The 18707-nt window shown below is 58.2% G+C and overlaps 7 protein-coding genes across 7 annotated transcripts; 4 read left to right on the plus strand and 3 right to left on the minus strand.

Annotated features, from left to right (window-relative positions):
* Positions 1 to 44: 44 nt before the first annotated feature.
* Positions 45 to 1517, minus strand: EX895_006005 (uncharacterized protein; the record flags this gene model as incomplete). The annotated part of the gene is made up of 1 exon (XM_029886597.1): positions 45 to 1517. The coding sequence occupies one exon, from the start codon at positions 1515 to 1517 to the stop codon at positions 45 to 47; it is 1473 nt and encodes a 490-aa protein (XP_029736910.1).
* A 3097-nt stretch (positions 1518 to 4614) lies between these two features.
* On the plus strand, positions 4615 to 5703 carry EX895_006006 (uncharacterized protein; the record flags this gene model as incomplete). The annotated part of the gene is made up of 1 exon (XM_029886598.1): positions 4615 to 5703. The coding sequence occupies one exon, from the start codon at positions 4615 to 4617 to the stop codon at positions 5701 to 5703; it is 1089 nt and encodes a 362-aa protein (XP_029736911.1).
* Positions 5704 to 6216: 513 nt separating this feature from the next.
* Positions 6217 to 8217, plus strand: EX895_006007 (uncharacterized protein; the record flags this gene model as incomplete). The annotated part of the gene is made up of 1 exon (XM_029886599.1): positions 6217 to 8217. One exon carries the CDS (start codon positions 6217 to 6219, stop codon positions 8215 to 8217), a length of 2001 nt encoding a protein of 666 aa, XP_029736912.1.
* A 1385-nt stretch (positions 8218 to 9602) lies between these two features.
* On the plus strand, positions 9603 to 11498 carry EX895_006008 (uncharacterized protein; the record flags this gene model as incomplete). Its single annotated transcript, XM_029886600.1, has 2 exons — positions 9603 to 11373; positions 11464 to 11498. The coding sequence occupies 2 exons, from the start codon at positions 9603 to 9605 to the stop codon at positions 11496 to 11498; spliced, it is 1806 nt and encodes a 601-aa protein (XP_029736913.1).
* Positions 11499 to 11686: 188 nt separating this feature from the next.
* EX895_006009 (uncharacterized protein) lies at positions 11687 to 12987 on the minus strand (the record flags this gene model as incomplete). The annotated part of the gene is made up of 2 exons (XM_029886601.1): positions 11687 to 11721; positions 11820 to 12987. The coding sequence occupies 2 exons, from the start codon at positions 12985 to 12987 to the stop codon at positions 11687 to 11689; spliced, it is 1203 nt and encodes a 400-aa protein (XP_029736914.1).
* A 1194-nt stretch (positions 12988 to 14181) lies between these two features.
* Positions 14182 to 16581, plus strand: EX895_006010 (uncharacterized protein; the record flags this gene model as incomplete). The annotated part of the gene is made up of 1 exon (XM_029886602.1): positions 14182 to 16581. One exon carries the CDS (start codon positions 14182 to 14184, stop codon positions 16579 to 16581), a length of 2400 nt encoding a protein of 799 aa, XP_029736915.1.
* A 124-nt stretch (positions 16582 to 16705) lies between these two features.
* On the minus strand, positions 16706 to 18625 carry EX895_006011 (uncharacterized protein; the record flags this gene model as incomplete). Its single annotated transcript, XM_029886603.1, has 1 exon — positions 16706 to 18625. One exon carries the CDS (start codon positions 18623 to 18625, stop codon positions 16706 to 16708), a length of 1920 nt encoding a protein of 639 aa, XP_029736916.1.
* Between the last annotated feature and the right edge of the window lie 82 nt (positions 18626 to 18707).

Raw genomic sequence — 18707 nt, forward strand, 5'->3', positions numbered from 1 at the left:
TTTCGACCCATCACAGCATCATTTCGGTTGTGCGAAGCAAACTATTACAATTTGGACGCCAGCAGCTGAGCAGACGTCCTGATTCGGCCATCCTGTGCTCCTCTTGCGAGTCCCCTCAGCTGTCTTTCGTCTGCATCGACCCACTGCCTGACACATTGAATGAGCCGATCTATGTCCTCCACCGTGTTGTCCGCATGAACGCAGATCCTTACCCTATCTTCCCCCTTAGGCACCGTAGGATAGCAAATCGGCCTTGCCAGCAAGCCGTTCGACCTCAGATGCGCTGCAAGATCTCTAGCGTGGTCCGTCAACAGCGGAATGATCGGCGATGGCTGCTGCATCGACCAGCTCACAAAGTCGGTTTCCTCGCGCTGCTTCCCACCACTACCGGCAAAGTCGGGTCGAAGATGAGGCGGCAGTGCAACGCTTCTCTGTGTACCCGCTGTTTGTGCTCGAATGACAGCCTCAAAGCCATCAACGAGCCTTCTAGCGTTGGAGAATGTCTTGCGCGCCGCAACTTGCGCGGTGCCGTCCTTGATCGAGTTGAATGATGCGAGGATCGACGCGAGCTGCGGGTAGCCTAGAGCAGTGCTGAAGATGAGCGGCCGGGCGTAGTTGATGAGGTAATGTCTTGCTGTCTTGCTGCAGAGCACAATGGCTCCTGAAGCTCCCCATGCTTTGCCGAATGTCATGAGGCGTGCTGCAATTCGTGGATCGGCTTGCAGACCCAAAGCATTGACCAGTCCGCGCCCGCGCGAGCCGTACAGCGCTGTGGAGTGGGCCTCGTCGACGACGGTACAGATGCGATTGCGATCGACATAGCGGGACATGGTATCCAGCAACGACTCCAAGGGACACACATCGCCGTCCATCGAGTAAACGCTCTCCACCGCCAGCCAGACGTTTCGCCCAGTAGCCCCGGTACCGCTGCCGCCGCTACTGCTGCTGCTGCTACATCCTGTTGTCAGCGTTCCATCTTGCTTCAAACGAGCAAGTATCTGCTCGAGATGTTCGACCGAGTTATGCTGAAACGGGATTCGCAGATGAGCGGGCACCCGAGACCGCCTGAGCCCATCGTGTACAGAAGCGTGAACGAGCTCGTCGTAGATGACCACATCTTTGGGTTGAGGCAGCGTGCTGAGCAGCGACACATTGGCCTCGTAGCCCGAGTTGAAGAGCAGACCAGCTGTCGAAGATCCAAAATGCTCGGTGAGGTCGTTCTCGATCTCTTCATGGATCGCAGAGTTGCCATCGAGCAGTCGGGAGCCTGCACTGCCGAGTTGAGAGGAGAGCGTTGAGTTGCGAGTGACGATCGAGGCAAAGTCGGCGCAAACGCGTGAAGAGGTAGCGAGGCTGAGGTAGTCGTTGCTCGAGAAATCTACTAGTGGTTGCTGAGATGAAGCGGCCGTGGCGGAAGAACAAGACGAGGATGGGATAGTGGGGTACACTGTGAGCTGACGGAGGGTTCCTTTGGCAGCGCGCTTGTCGAGAGCCGACTGAAGCTCATCATCGAGCATCGTTGTGATCCCAATGGTGCGGGTGGTGTGGTCAATGTTTACGATTCTGTAAAGAGGGGACGCAGACAGGCAAGCAGGACAGACAGACAAAAAAAGAATGGTGGATGGCGATGGTAACAGTTCCGGGTATCACTTGTTGGGTGTTGGACCGCTACCGGCTTTGATGATCATCTGATCTGATCTTCTCAACCCAAACCAAAAAAGCCGGCCTTTAACGCGGTTCTACGTTGTAATTTTTCGCGAGCTCACGCATGTTTGATCGACACTTTGCAACCGAATCGGAGATTCACGGTGGAGCTCACAGAAGGCACGTTGTCGGACAATGGCCGGCCGCTAAGAAGAGCGTGGCCGAGCTCGCTTCGCTTTTTTGGTTGGCGTTGCTGCCCTGAGCCAGCGATCTTGCGTCCAAAAAAAAAGAAGCAGTTGGCCCCTCCACACTTTTTGAATTTCCGACCTTTTGGAGCAGTTACTTTGGCAGAACAGGCAGGGTCACGTCACAACCGATGGCGCCGGCTGTGCCGTGTTCTGTGCTGAGCAGGAAGCGAGACAGATACAGATGCCGATCGACTAAGCCTCTTCCTCTTCCTATCTAAGCATATCGAGCTGCCATCCCGCCACCACCACTACCACCATCATCACCATCGTCATCCTCACAGGCTTGTTTTGGTTCCGCAGAGCTGCCTGAAACGCTCTTCTTGGCTCTGTCGACGGCGACCAACGCCGCTCGATACGGAAGAGGTAGCGTCTTTGCTCTTCGCTCGTCGCGCACTGTCCGTCGATCTGCGCATTCATTCCCCCCGTCATGAGCCTTGCAGCACACTACGATCCTGCCTTTGCTTCGGCGGGCACCTCGCTAGCTCCCCTGCAAGCTGGCGATGACAATGCCATCATCTCGGGCAAGGCAGCGCGCGCAAGCATACCCAACCTGGAGAACAAAATGGACCCTTCCGCACTCACACCACTGCGAGCCCACTATCTCAAAAAGACGCTCATTCGTCTGCAAATGGAGAAGGAAGTAGCTCAGCTCAGCACCAAGGACGCGCTATCCACCTTCGGTCCGCCCTTTCGCGCCTCCCCCGAAGCTCGACGAACGGATCTGCCTTTGCTCCGCTTCATGTTCCAGCACTTTGTCCTCACATTTCCCTTTCTTCGATCGGCGCCGCCCAACTTCTTCGCAGACAAAGTGCAAGTCTTCTTCGATAAATTTCTCGAGCGCAACATTAGCGGTACTGATGATAGAGACGAGTCCACAAAGCGCCGCAAACTCACCAACAAACTCGAAAAGTACTTTGTCCTCCTCATGGGCTCCGCCATCAAGGTCAAAGGCATCGGCGAGGACGTCGTCCGGATCTCGGAAAACGATCGGCTCAAGATGAGTGCCGTCGAGTCTCGTCGCAAAGCTGCTCTGGGTAGAGCCGCTGTCGCATCTTCAAAAGGAGACGACGACGATGATACTTCTTCCTCTGGCTTCGACATCAACGTCGTCTCGGTTCGCAACGTCGTTACAAAGGGCAGGATCCGTAGCCGAGCCCACGAAGAGTTCCTTATCCGCACACGCAGAGGCTATGGTCAGCCGGATATCTACGTTTCGCGCCGCTATGGTGACTTTGCCAGACTCGCAGAAACACTCAAAGTCGAGTATCCCGACGAGGGGATCCGTCCACCACCACCCAAAGATCGAAGCAACACGGATGTCTCTGATCCGTATCGAAAGCCAGTCGCCGATTCGTCGCAGGCTACATCGCTGCAGCCCCCGGAGGCTGTCAACGACTATCCGCGATCCTCGATAGATTCTACCGGCTCTCAATCACGCGTACCCTTACCGACCGGTCCGCTTGCCAGAGAAAAGAACCGTCTTACGTTGCGAGCATATTTACGTTCGCTTCTCGCGAGTCCATCCGTCGCCGAAAGCGCAGTGCTCATGGACTTTCTCACTGCAGAGCCCACCACGCTTTCCCGCGCTGAAGAAGAAGACGCCGCCATCCGAGAAGGTCTCGACCATGTCCGTGAAGAGGAGCACAAGCGCTTCGCCGACGAAGCCGCCAGACGTGCGCAGGAGCTGCAACAGCATCTCAAGGAATTCAAGCAGGACTTAGTGCAACACGACGGGCTGACCCGCATCTTTGCCACCATCAAGTCCACGCCTCGTATCGAAGACCTGCCCGAAAAGTACAAGGCACTCATCAAGTGGGCGCGCATCAGCCTCGCTTCCACCATCTTTCAGATCTTTATGGGCAGCGACAATTCGTCCGAAATCTTTTCACAGATGAAGCGCATGCATGGCATGATGCCTTACTTCATGCTGCGTGGCATACTGCGCATATCCAACCCCATGGCCATGGTGCGAGGCGTGCTCGACATCTTTCTGGCTCAGCCATTTGGTCAGCGCAGTCTGCTGCAGCGCATGTTCTCCAGCAGCCTGCAGGACGAGGTGCGCGAGTTGGACGAGGTGTGCACCGCCATCTGTACCAAAGTCGACGACGCGACCATCTGCGAGAAAGTGCGTCAGTTTGTCTATGCCCCGGCCGAAATCCAGGCTCTGTACCGCAAAGATGCCGACGAGGAGCGTCTTGACTTGCTCACCACCATCCTGCGCTCGCCAGAAGCACCGGCGCTCGACAGGTCACAGGTTCATCGTGTCGTCAAGGCGAGTCAGGCGTACGAGGTGTACAAGCAGTATCGTAGAGGTCTCAAGAACCCTGACCTGGAGGACGAAGGACCGCAGGATGATGACGCTTGGCTTTACGAGGATCTGCACGTGCTCATCAAGATGCTCACGCGCAAGCGCGACAAAGAGCAGATGATCTCGCTCATCTTCGAAGGCGTCACGGCCGAGCTGCTCAAGGACATGGTGACCATCTTTTACTCGCCGCTCGCCCAAGTCTACAAGCTCGCCAATATCGCTGACAGCTTGTCGGACCTTCAGGCGTTCATCACCGACCTCATCAAGACGGTCGAGGCCAACGAGGAGCTGAGCTACACGGATCCCACGCGCACGGTTCAAGTGTTTGTGGACTTGGTGGAAAGGCACGAGAATCGTTTCTACAACTTTGTGCATCAGGTGCACTCGAAGGGATCGGGTCTGTTTGATGGGCTCATGCACTGGATCGAGCTGTTCATCAACTTTGTCCGTGGAAACGAGCGATCCGCCGAGGTAGTCTCACAGCAAGCGACGAGCGATCCTGAACCGGCGGTCGGCAAGTTGGGAGGCATCGGAGAGGTGGACCTCGAGATCTGCTTGCCTGCTGGAGGCGAGGAGCGCAAGAGGGCGCTCGATGAAATCGACTCGCTGGTACTGTATGCGTATCGACTCAAATTCTTGCGCGAACTCAAGCTGCGTCGCAAGTTGGCCGACCGAGAAGTTGCTGGCGTTGCGGGGAAGCTGATGGGAGCTGACAAGAAGCGCAGGGCAGACGGCCTCAACGAGGAAGACGATTCGGCTTTCGTTGGAGCCATGGTGGAGAATTTGGGGGTCGGTGACATTTTCACAGGCGAGGTAGCAGATGCCGAAGCAGAGGAGGACGAGATCGAGACGTCGGACGAAGAAGAGTCGGACGACGAGCAGGTTGGTGCGCTGCGTCACGATGGACTCAAACTGCACAAAGTCGTCTCGAGCGACAGCGAGGCCGACGCCGAGGATGATGAAGAGGTGGCTCCGCGATGGAGACCGGCGCCTTCACGCCAGACGACGCTCACGCCGGGCAGCTTGAAGCAGGTGGACAAAGAACTTCCGTCGTTACCCCAGGATGCAGCCACCGATGGCGCCGATGCAGCAAAGAGCCGCAAACGTCGTAAGATCCCCAGTCCCAAAGCGCCAGAGCTCAAGGTGCTCCCAGAGATGCTGCCACTCTTTGTTGAGATGGTTCGACCCCTTTTGCGACCAGCCAGGACGGCCAGTGCCTCGAGCTTCCGCTCTGCGAGCTACGACCCTTACACCTCTCAGCAACAACATCAGCAGCAGCAGCAACGCCCTGGCCAAGTGCCTGGTCTGCAGCTGCCGCCCATGGCAGCTTCAGGAGGCAACGGTGGGGATAGATTGGCGAGCGGTATGCAGGACATAGACCTAGCAGCCACGTCGTCGCCTACATCGTACGTTTCTTCACCGTTTGCGACCCCGAGGGCGGAGGGCGGTCAGAGTCGGCAGGATTCGCGGACGGATCGTTTGCCTGGCGAGTATCAGTGGTGATGAGGGAACAGTGCAGAGCCACAGCAATGACATTGTCACCATTACGCACGTAAGCAGCGTCTCTGTCTGTAAGGTTGTGGTGGCATGCCGGTCTTCCTCGAGCTTTGAGGCTGAGCTGCACATGATGAGCATGAGTGACAGAGAGGGCGCCGAAGGTCGAACATGGTATGTTGAATCGGAGAATGTAACAAATTGATCATCGGAGTTTGACGTGCAGATGGCGTGCTTGGAGGCTTGATTTTTTCTTCTTTTTCTTTTCCTTTTTCTTCTTCCTCCTGTTGTATTTGTATCGGGAAATTTGGAGATCTTCTGAGAGAGTCTGCAGCCATCAATCATCAGCCTTGAGCTCGGCGTCTCTCTCTGCATTTTCTTCTCAAAAGGCAGATCCGGAGCCGATAGCCATTGAAGGTTTTCACCTCGATTGTAAGTCTTCTTCTTCTCTTCCGACATCATCATCACCATCATCCACCTGATAGCCTCTGCGCACCACTCTCTCAGGCCAGGGCTCAAAAGATGCACGCGATGCTCAACTCTAGTGTCCGCGTCTCGGCGAGGGCAGCATCTCGCTCTCGCCTCACCAGCAGCGCTGCCCACGCTACTCGCACTCTGGCCACCGTCTCGGACTCAGCAACACCCGTTCAGCATGGTACATCTGGATCCAGCAGCCACAAGGTCGTCGTCATTGGCGGTGGATCCGCAGGTATGGCGGTGAGTCACCAGCTCATTCGATCCGGTGGATTTACGCAGGATGACATTGCCATCGTCGACCCTTCCGAGTGGCACCACTACCAGCCCGGTTGGACGCTCGTCGGTGGTGGTCTCAAGGACAAGCGCGACCTCCGACGACCTCTCGCCTCGCTTCTCGACCCTCAACTCAAGCACTACGCTTCCGCCGTCGACGAGTTTACTCCTGAACAGAACCAGATCACCCTGGCCAATGGCGACAAGATTGCCTACGACCAGTTGGTGGTGGTGCCTGGCCTGAGCATCAACTACGACGCCATCAAGGGTTTGCCCGAAGCGCTCGCCGACTCTTCTTCGCTCGTCTCGACCATCTACGGCTACAACACGTGCGACAAGGTGTTCGACACCATCTCCAAGCTCAAGTCTGGCAAGGCCATCTTCACGCAGCCTGCCGGTGTGATCAAGTGTGCCGGTGCGCCGCAGAAGGCTATGTGGCTCGCACTCGACCACTGGAAGAACCAAGGGCTGTACAACCCTGCCGACCCGTCCAACTCGCCTATCTCGATCGACTTTGCCACGGGTCTGCCCGTCATGTTCGGCGTGCCCAAGTACAGCGAACGTCTCAACGAACTCCGACAGCAGCGCGGTGTTGGAGGACTATTCGAACACGATCTGGTCGCCATCGAGGGCAACACGGCGGTGTTTGCGCGTCCCAACGGCGCCGAGCAGGTGCGCAAGCAATTCGACCTGCTGCACGTCACTCCCAAGATGGGTCCGCTCGCCGTGATCAAGAAGAGCCCGCTGGCAGATGGAGCTGGGTTTGTGGACGTCGACCAGGAGACGACTCGTCACAAGCGATTCGACAACGTGTGGAGTATCGGGGACGCTTCGTCGCTGCCCACTTCGAAGACAGCAGCGGCGATCACTGCGGAAGCGCCTGTTCTGGTGCGCAACCTGGGCCAGGCGTTGCAGGGTAAGGAGCCTGACGCGGCGTATGACGGATACACGTCGTGCCCGTTGCTCACCGAATACGGCAAAGTGATGCTGGCCGAGTTCAAGTACGGTGGCAAGCCCAAGGAGACGTTTGGCAACCTGTTTGGCATTGACCAGGGTGTTCCGAGGAAAGCGTTCTACCACCTGAAGAAGGACTTCTTCCCGTGGGTCTACTACAACTCGTACGTCAAGGGCACGTGGGGCGGCCCCAAGGGATTCTCGTTGTCGGCGGCGCCCTTCAGCCCGGAGGCTGTAGCAGGTAAGCGAAGCTTCTCTTCGTCGTCGTCCAGTCCGCTCAAGAGTGGTGTACCGGGTTCAAGGCGAGGCTTTGCGACGTCAAGCGTGGGACTGCGCAACACGCCCGCACGCCGACCTCGCGACCCGCTCGACGCCTCTCCTGATGCCACGCGCCACACCCTGCCCTCGGGTGAGACGTTTATCGTCCGCCCTCCGCCCTCGTCGACCCCGGCACGCACAACCATCTACCAGCGCCAGCCGCTGCTGCATGCCCAGCCCGCTGAAGACGCCTCCTCCCTCCCGCCCGCACTCCGCCCGCGCTCGCGCTTCGCCGCAACACACCCCGACGTCGACACCGCCATCACCCCGGACCAGATCGCCTCCATCCAGCGCCTCCGCGCCCAGGACCCGATCACGTACACCAAGACCAAGCTGGCCAAGCAGTTCAACTGCAGCCCGCTGTTCGTATCCATTGTGGCACCGCTGCCCAAGGAAGTGAGGAAGGTCAAGAAGCAGCAGGACGAGTTGAAGAAGTCGTCCTGGGGGTTGAACAAGCGAGTGGCCAGGGCTGAGCGCGAGGAGCGCAGACTGCTGTGGTAGTAGCTCTCAATGCATCGATAATCGCTATTCGTGGGTACAATCGATGTCATGCCGTCTATCCTATCCTCGTGAGGAATGTACCAAAGCATTTGTTTCGCACAAGGCTTGACGATCGAGGTCCAGTCCGAATCATAGACAGCACCGAGTGAGTCGAACAACGCGGAGTGACACGTCAAAGTAGACACAGAGAAAAGCCCTTCTTGTGAGCAGATTCTTACCCTATATATATTCACAACAGGGCCAACCCAAGCACGTGCAGAGTCATGGCGGCCGCTTGGCGTAGTGGTATCGCGCTTGCTTTGGGTTTAGCGGAAGCCTCCGGGCCTCAGTTCGAAATATGCAAGAGGTCACGAGTTCGATCCTCGTAGCGGCCCTGGTTCCGATTTTTTGGCCTTTTTTGGCACCCCCGGGCACGCGGAACGACGAGGGCTTTCCCCTCATCAAATTTGGAGCAAGATTGATTAGAAAATGGCCGAGTAATGGTGGCTCGAAGTTTCTGAGATGGCGGTGTCGCAGGCATCCAGAATGGCAGGAACGCGGTTTGATGTGGGATGAGGAGGGGCCCGTGCCAAGTTGAGGTTGAGAATGTTCATGTGGGAGCAGGAGGCAGGCAAAGACCCGGACGTCGGGTGTCGTCGAGAGAGGACGCGAAAGCACGCGTCGTTGGTCACGAATCGAAACGCGAACGATTCATCGCAGAGACAAGTCGGAGATGTATTGCGCCTGTACTGAGGCAGACTGGTTCGAACGGAAGAGACCGGTAAGGCCAAGCCAAAAAGTCCGTGTGATTGGGGAGGTGGCTCGAAGCTGCAGCGCAACGCAGATGGATCTGATCTGATAAGCAGCGTGCATGTCGGTCGTGTCGGACGAGTTTGACCTTGCAGCTCGCAGCTCAACGAGTTGAACGAGCAGCTCTTTTTTGGTGCAGAATCGGTCGGTCGGTCAAGCACGCAAGACACGCAGAGATGCAAGTGTTGAGACCCTTGTTCGAGTTTTAGTCTCAGGCAGACACACAGGACGCGCAACAAACCAGGGAACGCCTGCAGGACCTCAGCGCCGTGAAAGACCGATAAGATGCCGTGTGCCATTTTGCCCTCCACACTAGCCTTTTGCATTAGCGCACTCAGCGTGGTTTGGCGGCCCAGGTTGAAAGAGTTCCGCACAGCACAGCACAGCAGGGCACAACACAGTGGAATCAGTCAGACTGAGTTCGGGCTCGCAGTGATACGGACTTAGGGGGTTCGTGGCCGGTCTCCCAGCTAAATACCACCCTCTCCACCATTACTACCACCCCTTTCAACTGCGAAACACCTCTTATCATTCGGCACGCCTCCAAACTCGCTCACACTCGTCAACCACATCTCGAACGGCTCACTCCAGCCAAGATGCTTTCGAGATCAGCCCGACTGCACATGCTCAAGCGGCCGAGTGCGGTACCTTATGCTGCCGTTCGCTGCTACGCTGTTCCGGTCAACCCCTCAAGCTCGGTCGATGCGCTGCTCGGCACGTCCGTACCGCCACCGCCTAGAGAGGGTCAGGGGTTCGGCTCAGCACAGGGCACTCACAACCCGTCTTCTCGATTCGGGGCCAAGAACCCGAACGATATCTCGGAGCTGCTTCGTGGCAATCGTCCATGGGACCCAACCAACGGACGCTCCAGTGGCAGCAACAGCGGCGGCAACAACAGCAGCAGCAGCAACTCGGGTGCTCGCCATGCCGAATTGCAACGCATCAAAGGAACCGCGATTGGCGCCGAGCGCAAAGGCATCCCCATCCCTTCACGGGACGAAATGCTAGAGGAAATGTTCAAGCGTCCCATGCGAGAGCTCCAAGACCGACGTGGGATCGTGGATCGCGAGCATCCCCACCCCATCGATGCGCTGTATGGACGCAACGAGTTGGACGAGCGCGTCCTGGCGGCTGCACGCGCTCTGCACGCCGCTTCGGCCAACCCACACCCACGAGCTGCTGGTGCGGCTGATACGTACAAGGCTGCGACGATCTCGCACTTGCTGGAACGCTTCGAGTCGAGGGCTGGCTACCAGCTGTCTATCGAGCTGCCTTACGAACCCACTCCCACTCACGAGCGCAAAGTGCCGCTCACCTCGGCGCATAGCTCGGAGGCCGAACTGCAAGTTGCCAATGATGACGGAGTGTTGCTTCTTGCCTATGTTTCCAACTTGACGGGAGAGAGGGGCACGGAACGCATCAGTGTCTGTTCAGGGTTTGCGGTGGAGGGAGGAGACAAAATCTCGGCAGAGGATGGTGACGGCAAGGGAGCGCTTGTGATATCTTGCGCACACACTTTGCGTGCTTCGCTGCCGTCCAAGAGTGCGTCTGAATCCCAGTCCGCTGGGTCGGGCTCGGATGAGGGCCCTCCATCGGACAGCATTGCTCTGGCCATTACTCGTACTGGCGCCATCTATCCCGTGCGCAACCTCATCAGTAGTCTGGCGGCCTCGGACGTCATTTTGCTGCAGCTCGGCAGCACGGCTCTCTCGCTCAACGGCTCCTCTGCCGCCACTCAGCCAGTCCGCACTCTTCCTGTCTCGCCCTACCCGGCGCACGTCAACAGCGAGCTGTCCGTCTCGTCGTTCTGGGGCTGGGAGGACGACTCGGGCGCCATCCTGCCCGCCTACACGTACGACCCGCAGCAGCAGAGTCTCGGTGTTGCCGCCGCGACCACCGCCCCCACGGGCAGGGACAAGGCGCGCGTCAAGCTCGAACGCGACGACGCGGGCCGCAGCCGGTGGGGCCGTGCGAGGCTGGTCGAGTACAAGGACCCGTGTGGAGCCAGTGCGATGGTGGGCACGTACGACGAGCTGGCGCAGCTCGACTACAAGCTGTTGGTCTCCTCGCCGGCCAACCCGCCGGCGTTGCAGGGTGGCCATGCGCTCAGGCTGTCGAGCACGGTCTCTGAGGCCACGCGGCCCGCGGCGGCGGCGTTCGGCGAGGGCACTGTTGCGACGGCGAAAGCGGCCGAGCTGATGCAGGGCACCCGCAAGCCGCTGCCCAACTTCCCACCACCGGGCTCGTCCGGTGGGCCCGTGGTGGACGTCGAGACCGGTAGTGTGGTGGGGGTTGTGCGCGGGCATAAGATGAGTGCGTTGGAGGGGAGGAGGGGCGATGCTGTGCCTGCCGAGAAGGTTTTCGAGTGTAAGTATGCGCAGTTCAGTGTCTGGTGTGAGTACGGATGAGTAGCTGACGTTGACTTTTTTCCCCTCCTTTTTGGCTTTATGATCGCAGTCTTTGCCTTGCCTGGATTGGGAAGGAAGAACTAATGGTTTCCGTTCAGCACACACACACACGCGCGCACACACACGGAGCATTCCCAATTTCAACGCATGATCGGCATTCCTACTGGCTGTCGGCGTCATATCGGCTTGTGTGGCGGTGAAGGCGGGTCTGGCGAGTTTTGTGCGTGCGGCTGAGGATGAGGGAAGAACCGAGGAGAGATGGCGAGTGGCGTTCAGAGTTTGCAGACGGCGCTGATGCTCGATACGCCTGTGTGGTCGGCATACGGGAAGAAAGGTGGTTGTTCGTCGGTCAGTACGGTTTTCTTGCATCTCATGATCCGGAGCCACATCTCTAGTAAAACTTACCCGACAACCAAAGCAGCTTGTTCGCCTGGTCCCACATTGCCGTGGTGGCGCCGCTCATGCCCGTGCCCTCGTCCTCAAAGATCTTTTCGACGTTCCACTTCTTACCGAAGAACTTGTCGTGGCCCTGGTTCTTGCTGATCTTGAGCACCGTGGTGGGCGAATGCTTGTTGTACGGGTCCTTGAATTTGGCCAACAGCTTGGGGACATTGGGGAAACACGCTGCGTAGATGTTGTCCTCTTCGTCGACGGTGAGGTTGTCCGTAGGGTAGCCAATGTGGATGACGTCGATGAGCGAGAGCGTGTTGTCGGCCTGCAGCTCGAAGACGCGGATGTTGGGGTCTGCGGTGGTGGGCACGTAGAATCGGTTCGGATACTTGGACGAGCGCACAACGCCGTTAGGGTAAGTGTACGGACCGGGCGCGGCGATCTTGCAGCCGCTCTTGTCGCAGAATCCGACATCGCTTCGAGGGAAGAGAAGGTCGAGCACTCGCGTCACGCCGACTTTGGTAGCGTGGTCGTTGGTGAACACGAAGCTGTCCGGACCAACGGCGGCAGGGCGGTTGGGGGTGCGGATGGCGTCACCGACGTAGGTCCGGATGTGTCGCATCCTCGCCTCGCCGAGTGTGGTCTCGAACAGCTCAAACGTCGAGTTGGCCCCGACTTTGGTTGCGTCCAGGACGGTCTTGGTGACAGGATCAATCGGCGGGCGGTGGTTGTTCAAGAAGATCCTCAGCGTCGGTTTGAGCTCGGACGACTGCGCTGGAATCTCGAACACAGAGATACCGTGCACGTTGAGCGTGCCCGTGAAAGACACGGGCTTGATCTTGGTGATCCTACTCGCAAAAGGACCGGAAGCACGCGTATCGAGGATGGCGAGATAGTCCGTGTTCGGTCGACCAGTCACGTCGAGCTGGTCCACCGCGGGGGTCCATGCCAATCGACCTTTGATGTCGGAGCATGCGAGGTAGAGCAGGCCGGAGGCGTGGTGCAGGTACATATCCTCGCAGGCTTCGAGTTCGGGGATGGGCGTACATGTGTGCGAGGTGTAGTTGAGGGCGCGCCCGAGTCCGAACACGTCGTGCGCTCTGCTTCCGGGGCCGGAGAGGAATTGGTACGCGAGGGCGGCGAGCGCGATGGGTATGCCCACGTAGGTGAGCAGGCTGGGCATCTTGGGTGTAGATTGCTAGTATGAGAGAGAGACGGCAACAGGAAGAATGTTGGTAGTGGGAGGAAGGAACGGATGGAATACACACGTCCTCTGGAATGGCGGCAATTTAGGCGAACTCACAGTGGGCGTCTTCAGCTTGCACGCGCACAGATGCCAAAAGCACAGAGCAAACCCCGGACAGCTCAGGAACGCTTTTATCGCCGGTCTGTTGCAACTGTCCTGAACATCCCCGTGGACGTGGTCAGGAGCAGGAGCCTGGCCATGCCCAACGTCAAAGGCGTGCCGAGAGGATACTGTACTACTTGACGTTTCCGACCAAGCGGCACAGCTGCGAAAGCGCACAGACCACAGCAGAGGACATGGACGCGGCGGTGTGATTGATCCGGACGCATACTGCCGGGTGATCAAACAGAGGTGATCTCTCTCCCTTCTCTTCTCAGCCTTGCACAGCTCAAAGAAGGCGGAGCTTACTTTCCCACTGCTACCGTCGGTCACCGTGGAGCTGACTATCAAAGACCAGCATACCTCCGTGCTATGTCGGACAAAGAGCACTGCCGGAACAACTCTCTCTCAACGTCGTTCAAGGTGGGACAACGCATGCAGAGTGCGCGACTGTGCAGATGCTCTTTCCCCGCAGTTTCGAGAGCATCGACCCCTTTTTGGCCAATGTTACGCCGCGATCAATTTGGAATTTCGAATTGTGGAGAAATTGGCGAAAGCGTGATGATGCACTATGACGCCCGTTGCTTGTCAAACTCAGCGATAAAGTGGTAGCAAAGTCACCGACGATCTCGACAGCCAAGACACTGCGAGGATCCCATCGATAGAGGGTTCAGAGAACCCTGACACTCGCTTCTGCCCCTTCTGCCGCTGCTATCGCTGTCAAGCCTGATATCGCGACTTTTCTTTTTGCTTCGGAGCTGGACTGCTCGATTACATCGTGGCGTCGTTATCGCGGCTTCCTACCTGCTGAATCACTCGAAGGCTCCAGCACCCCGATCTCGCTTCCACTCTTTGCCCTGAGTCCAACTTGTTGCTTCTGTCTTTGCCTCACTCTTCTTCTCTTCTTCCGCTCCATCCTCCTCGCCACCACCGCTTCTTGCTTCAACCCAAGCCGTCCTCAACGCGTCTAGTGAAGCCCACTTACACTCGGAAAAGAGAGAGAGAGAGAGAGAGGTTTCTTCCGTCTCGACGATGACTTCCTCTTCGCAATCTGACCTCAAACCCGCTCCGGTCCTAGATCCGGACCAGGCAGCCGCTGTTGGTGCAGCACCCGCTGCTTCGGCCGCTATGCAGCCCGCCGATCCGGCAAAGCCCGCAGCTGTCGATCCCGCACAGCTCAAATCCACCACAGACCAGACACAGGAAGCGGGTCAATTCGCAGACAAAAACCACGTGTCTTCTGCTGCTGCTGCCCTCGACCATGAAGCGCATCTCCACAAGGTCCCCAAAGCCGAAGTAGCGCCTGAACGTATCACAGAGCTGCCGGGAACGCAGAACGACGTGCCTGCTCCTGCCCAAGGCGATCCTCACCGTGCCATCGAGCCCGAGCTCGACGATTTGGGCTGGAGCGAGGAGCCCAGCGTGCCCATCCCTGTGCTGCACGGCATGAAGAACGAATCGCTGTGGCTGCTCGTGCGTCGCTTTAACAAGCAGACGTACCGCGTCAAGGCGCTTCCCGACGCCAAAGACCGAGATTTCGACATGTACATCAGCAACAAGGAGGAGTTCCAGCCCGACAAGCTCAAAGCCACTTTCGAGCGAGTCTACGTCAATGTCGTCGTGGGTGTGGTGGCTTTCATCCAGCACCTTGCACGTCTCCGTTCCTGGTCCGAGCCCAGACGTACCGCTGGGTTCATGGTAGCCTATGCTGCTGCCTGGACACTCGATCTGCTGGTCCCCCTCTCGCTTCTCTTGTTGCTCGTACTCGTCCTTTCGCCGCGCGCTAGGCTGGTTCTCTTCCCCTCGGCTCCCCTGGCCGCTATCGATCCAAAGACCGGCCAAGCCAAGGTGCCCAAGGCCGGACATCTTGGCAGCAAAAACAGCTTGACCGGCGCCGCCGAGACCTATGAGGGAGAAGCAGTCGAACAGGAAGCGTCCAACTTTGTCGGTGCCCTTGGCTCGGTTGCGCTGAGCACTGCTGCTGGCAAGTCGTCCAACCAGGGCGTTGGCGCCAGCACGCGGGTGGACAGCGACGAGGACGAAGTCGAAGACGAAGACGACAGCAACGACGGAACTTCGACTACAACCTCTGCTTCGACAAAGAAGAGCGGCTCGTCGACCAAGAAGTCCAAAAAGGATCCCGAAGACAAAATCCCCGACCCGACCAACGTCGCTGCTCTCTCGCAAGCTGCACAGAGTAAAGCAGCAGGCGACAAGACTGGTCATCCCGACAAAGGCGACCACACCAAAAAGCCCATGGAGGAGGCCATCTTTGCAAGCCTTGCGCCGTTCATGCACATCCTCAACAACATCTGCGACGATTACGAAAGATTCGGCAACGCGCTCTCGCCCACTCCCCCCTTTTCGCGCTGGGTCCCGCGCGCCCGATTGGCAGGCGTCCTCGTCCCGCTTTTCCTGGTGTCGTTCTATGTCAACGAGACGATGATCTACAAAGGTTCGACGTTCGGTATGGGCTTTGCGCTGTTCGGCCAGCCGCTGATCGACCGGGTCAAATTCCCACAGGTGATTGCGTGGCTCGACCGAAACGTTCCGGACTGGAAAAAGTACCTCGAGCTTCGATACTACTTGCTGCGTGGTGTGCCCACCAATGCGCAGCTTACGTTGACGTTGCTGCGAATTGGGGAAGCCAACAAATCGCCGCTGCCGCCGCCTCCGGCTACGGTGGTTGCTCCGCCTCCCACCGCGCTGCACGGCTCGGACATGGCGCGAGACCCTAACCTGCCGCCCGAGTACGCCGAGCAGCTTGCAGAGGCGCAGGCGCAGGACGTCGCCAGCCGGCCCGAGGGCGAGGACGCTTCGGCGACGGATCCCAAGGCCGGCAAGAAGGGCAGCAGAGTGCTCGGCATCCTCAAGGGCGTCACCAAGGTTGGCGTCGAGACGGCGCTCGGTGTCAATCGCGTCAAAGCGACCACGATCCAGTCGATGCACGCCAAGACCAAGCTCGGCGTCGTGCAGTCCGAAGAGGCCGCCAAAAGGTACGCCGCCGACGGTCCCGTCAAGTTCCAGGCGCGCTACAAGGGCAAGCGTGGTCACGTGTACATCCTCACCACCGCCGCCACCCCGTCGGTCGCGTTCGAACGCAAAGGCAACGCCAGCCCGCTCCACGCCGCTGCGGCGGCGAGCAAGGGCAGCTCCCCGACCTCCGCCGCAGAGAACGCTCAGAGGCTCGTCCAGCAGCGCGGTGCGAGCTTCTCGATCGCTATCGACGAGATCAAGGAGATTCACAAGGTCGGCGGTCTGGGCTGGAAGGGCAAGCTCGTGGTCGGCTGGGCCTTGGGTGGCGAGGTGGCGGATGGTATTGAGATCGTGGATAAGCAGGATAAGGTGTACAAGCTCACAGCGATGGGCAGGAGGGACGAGGTATTTAATCGACTCCTGTCGTTGGGCAAGCAGAAATGGGAGGCTTTTTAAAGTGACGCCAACTGGTTCGCCTTGTTTGTAAACTCGCCTCGCTAGCAATCCGGAACTGTTCCGCACTCGTTTGCTTTGACTCTGCTTAACCTGTGCTTCTCGACTCCCAAGCTCCAGGAAGCAATCACAGCCCACCACTACCACCAGCCCCCCAATCCCACAGCCACTCGTCCAAATCAAACTTGACCCTCTTCGCCAATACGCTGACAACGTTGTAGCTCACGTTGGTCCTAAAGTTGATACTCGTGCCCAATTTGTCCTGCGCCGACGTCCTCACCAGCATCCTCCTTGCCACCAACCCGTTGATCTGCGAGTACACCGACAACGACTTGCTCCTGTACTCCCAGAGCGTCGAGCGGTCCACTTCAGCCTGCACCGCGTCATGATCCGGAACAAGCGACGAATAGATCATCGACATTTCGGGCGCAGCTTCGGTGATGAGTGCCTGGAAAATGGAGAGAAGACGGTCGATGGGGAATGGTTTCGGGCCGAGCAGTTGCTGGCGGTTGAGGTTTTCGGTTTGACCATCTTGGTTTGTGACGCGAAGGGCGCTTTTCGAGGGGCGGCCGCGACGCCCAGACGAAGCAGCGCCTTTGCGCCCTCGCCCAGGACCGAGCCTTCGCCCGCCTTTGAGGGATTTACCCTTGGAAGCGCCGGACGAAAGACTGAGGAGCGAGTCATCGCGTAAGAAGTAGCGCACGTCCAAGCGCGACGGGTTGTAGGATGCCAGAAAGGACGCGATGACGAGGAACGTCGGGATGAGTGCCAGTGAGGGCAGCAGCGAGATGTTGGCTTGCGAAGACGCTGAGCGCAAACGTGCCAAGGCGGCAGTCTCGCGTTCAAGCCATTCTTCCTCGTCAAATTTGCGCTCCTCGTCGACCATGTCCACATCATCGTACGCCGGCTGCACAGATTCAGCACCTGCAGGCACTTTTGCCGCTGCTAGACGCGCAGCACTCGCCTGAATGCTCTTGATTCTCGAATCCTGCGTCCACTCTCTCGGCCCGACCTCTCGCGTCTGCAGGCGCACAATGGCATCTTTGAACAAATGCGAGGAAGCGAGCAGAAGCGTCTGCAGCTCGGACGTGGTGCACTCCTTGGTCTGAACGGGGACGACGAACGCATGCCAAACCGCAGCACTTATGGTCCTGAGCTCTTCCACGTCCCTAACATTGGAGCGCACCGAATCGTAGAATACACCGACAAATTGCTCGTGCAATGCGCGCAGCGCCTCCATCGAGACAACTGAACCCGAACGTTCTTTCTTGAGCTTGTGCAGGATGGAGGGCTTACACAGAGCCGGTGAGGTGCGGGCGCGCATCTGAGCAGACTCGACAGAGGTTGTGTACGAGCTCCACAGGAGGGGGAAGTCCAGCTCGAGAATGGCCAGCATGTCTTGGCGCGTGAGGCGCGGGAAACGGATGGTGATGGGCTGATGCGATACTGTGAGCCCGCTAGGCGTGCGGTACTGGGACCAGGCCAGCGTCGAGATGAGCACGGTCGAGATACGACCTGGCTTGCCCGCAAGAGAAGCGAGTCTGCAAAAGGCAGTCCATATGTGCTCGGGCCAGAGATCGCGAATGCGTTCAGCGTCCTTGATGACGATGACCACGCGACCGTTAATGGTGTCCAAGATGGCACCGAGCTTATAGAGGAAGTAGTCAATGGATGACTCTGGCCTTCGGTGCTTTGTGTTTGACCCGCCTGCTGATGTTGCAGCTATTGCTGAGTCGGTCTGATGTAGCTGCTCGAGTCGCAGCGCCTGGATTTCGAGGCTGGCGAGAATATTGCGAAAGAGCGAGGTTGGGTTGATCGAAGTCAGTGGTGATACGCTGCACCAGCACAGTGGGCTTCCATCGTGATCTGAATTGTCAGTCAGACTGGAGAGAAGATCAGATACAAGCCGAGCGGTGGTGTTGGGGCTGCAAGCGTCCTGCAGCACAAGTGATGCTGGAAGTGGCTGTGACGATTGACCCAACAGATTCGTTAACGCGCTGATCTGGTCGGATCTGCCGATGTGACTTGAGGTAGAAGCAACGGACATCTCCAACGGACGAGCGCTGATCGGACGATGCGATGCCACCGCAAGACCTTTGAGGAGAAGCTGTGTCTGTGACAAGTGAGCC

The sequence above is a fragment of the Sporisorium graminicola genome, chromosome SGRAM_8 (genome assembly GCF_005498985.1).
Source record: "Sporisorium graminicola strain CBS 10092 chromosome SGRAM_8, whole genome shotgun sequence".
NCBI lineage: Eukaryota > Fungi > Basidiomycota > Ustilaginomycetes > Ustilaginales > Ustilaginaceae > Sporisorium > Sporisorium graminicola.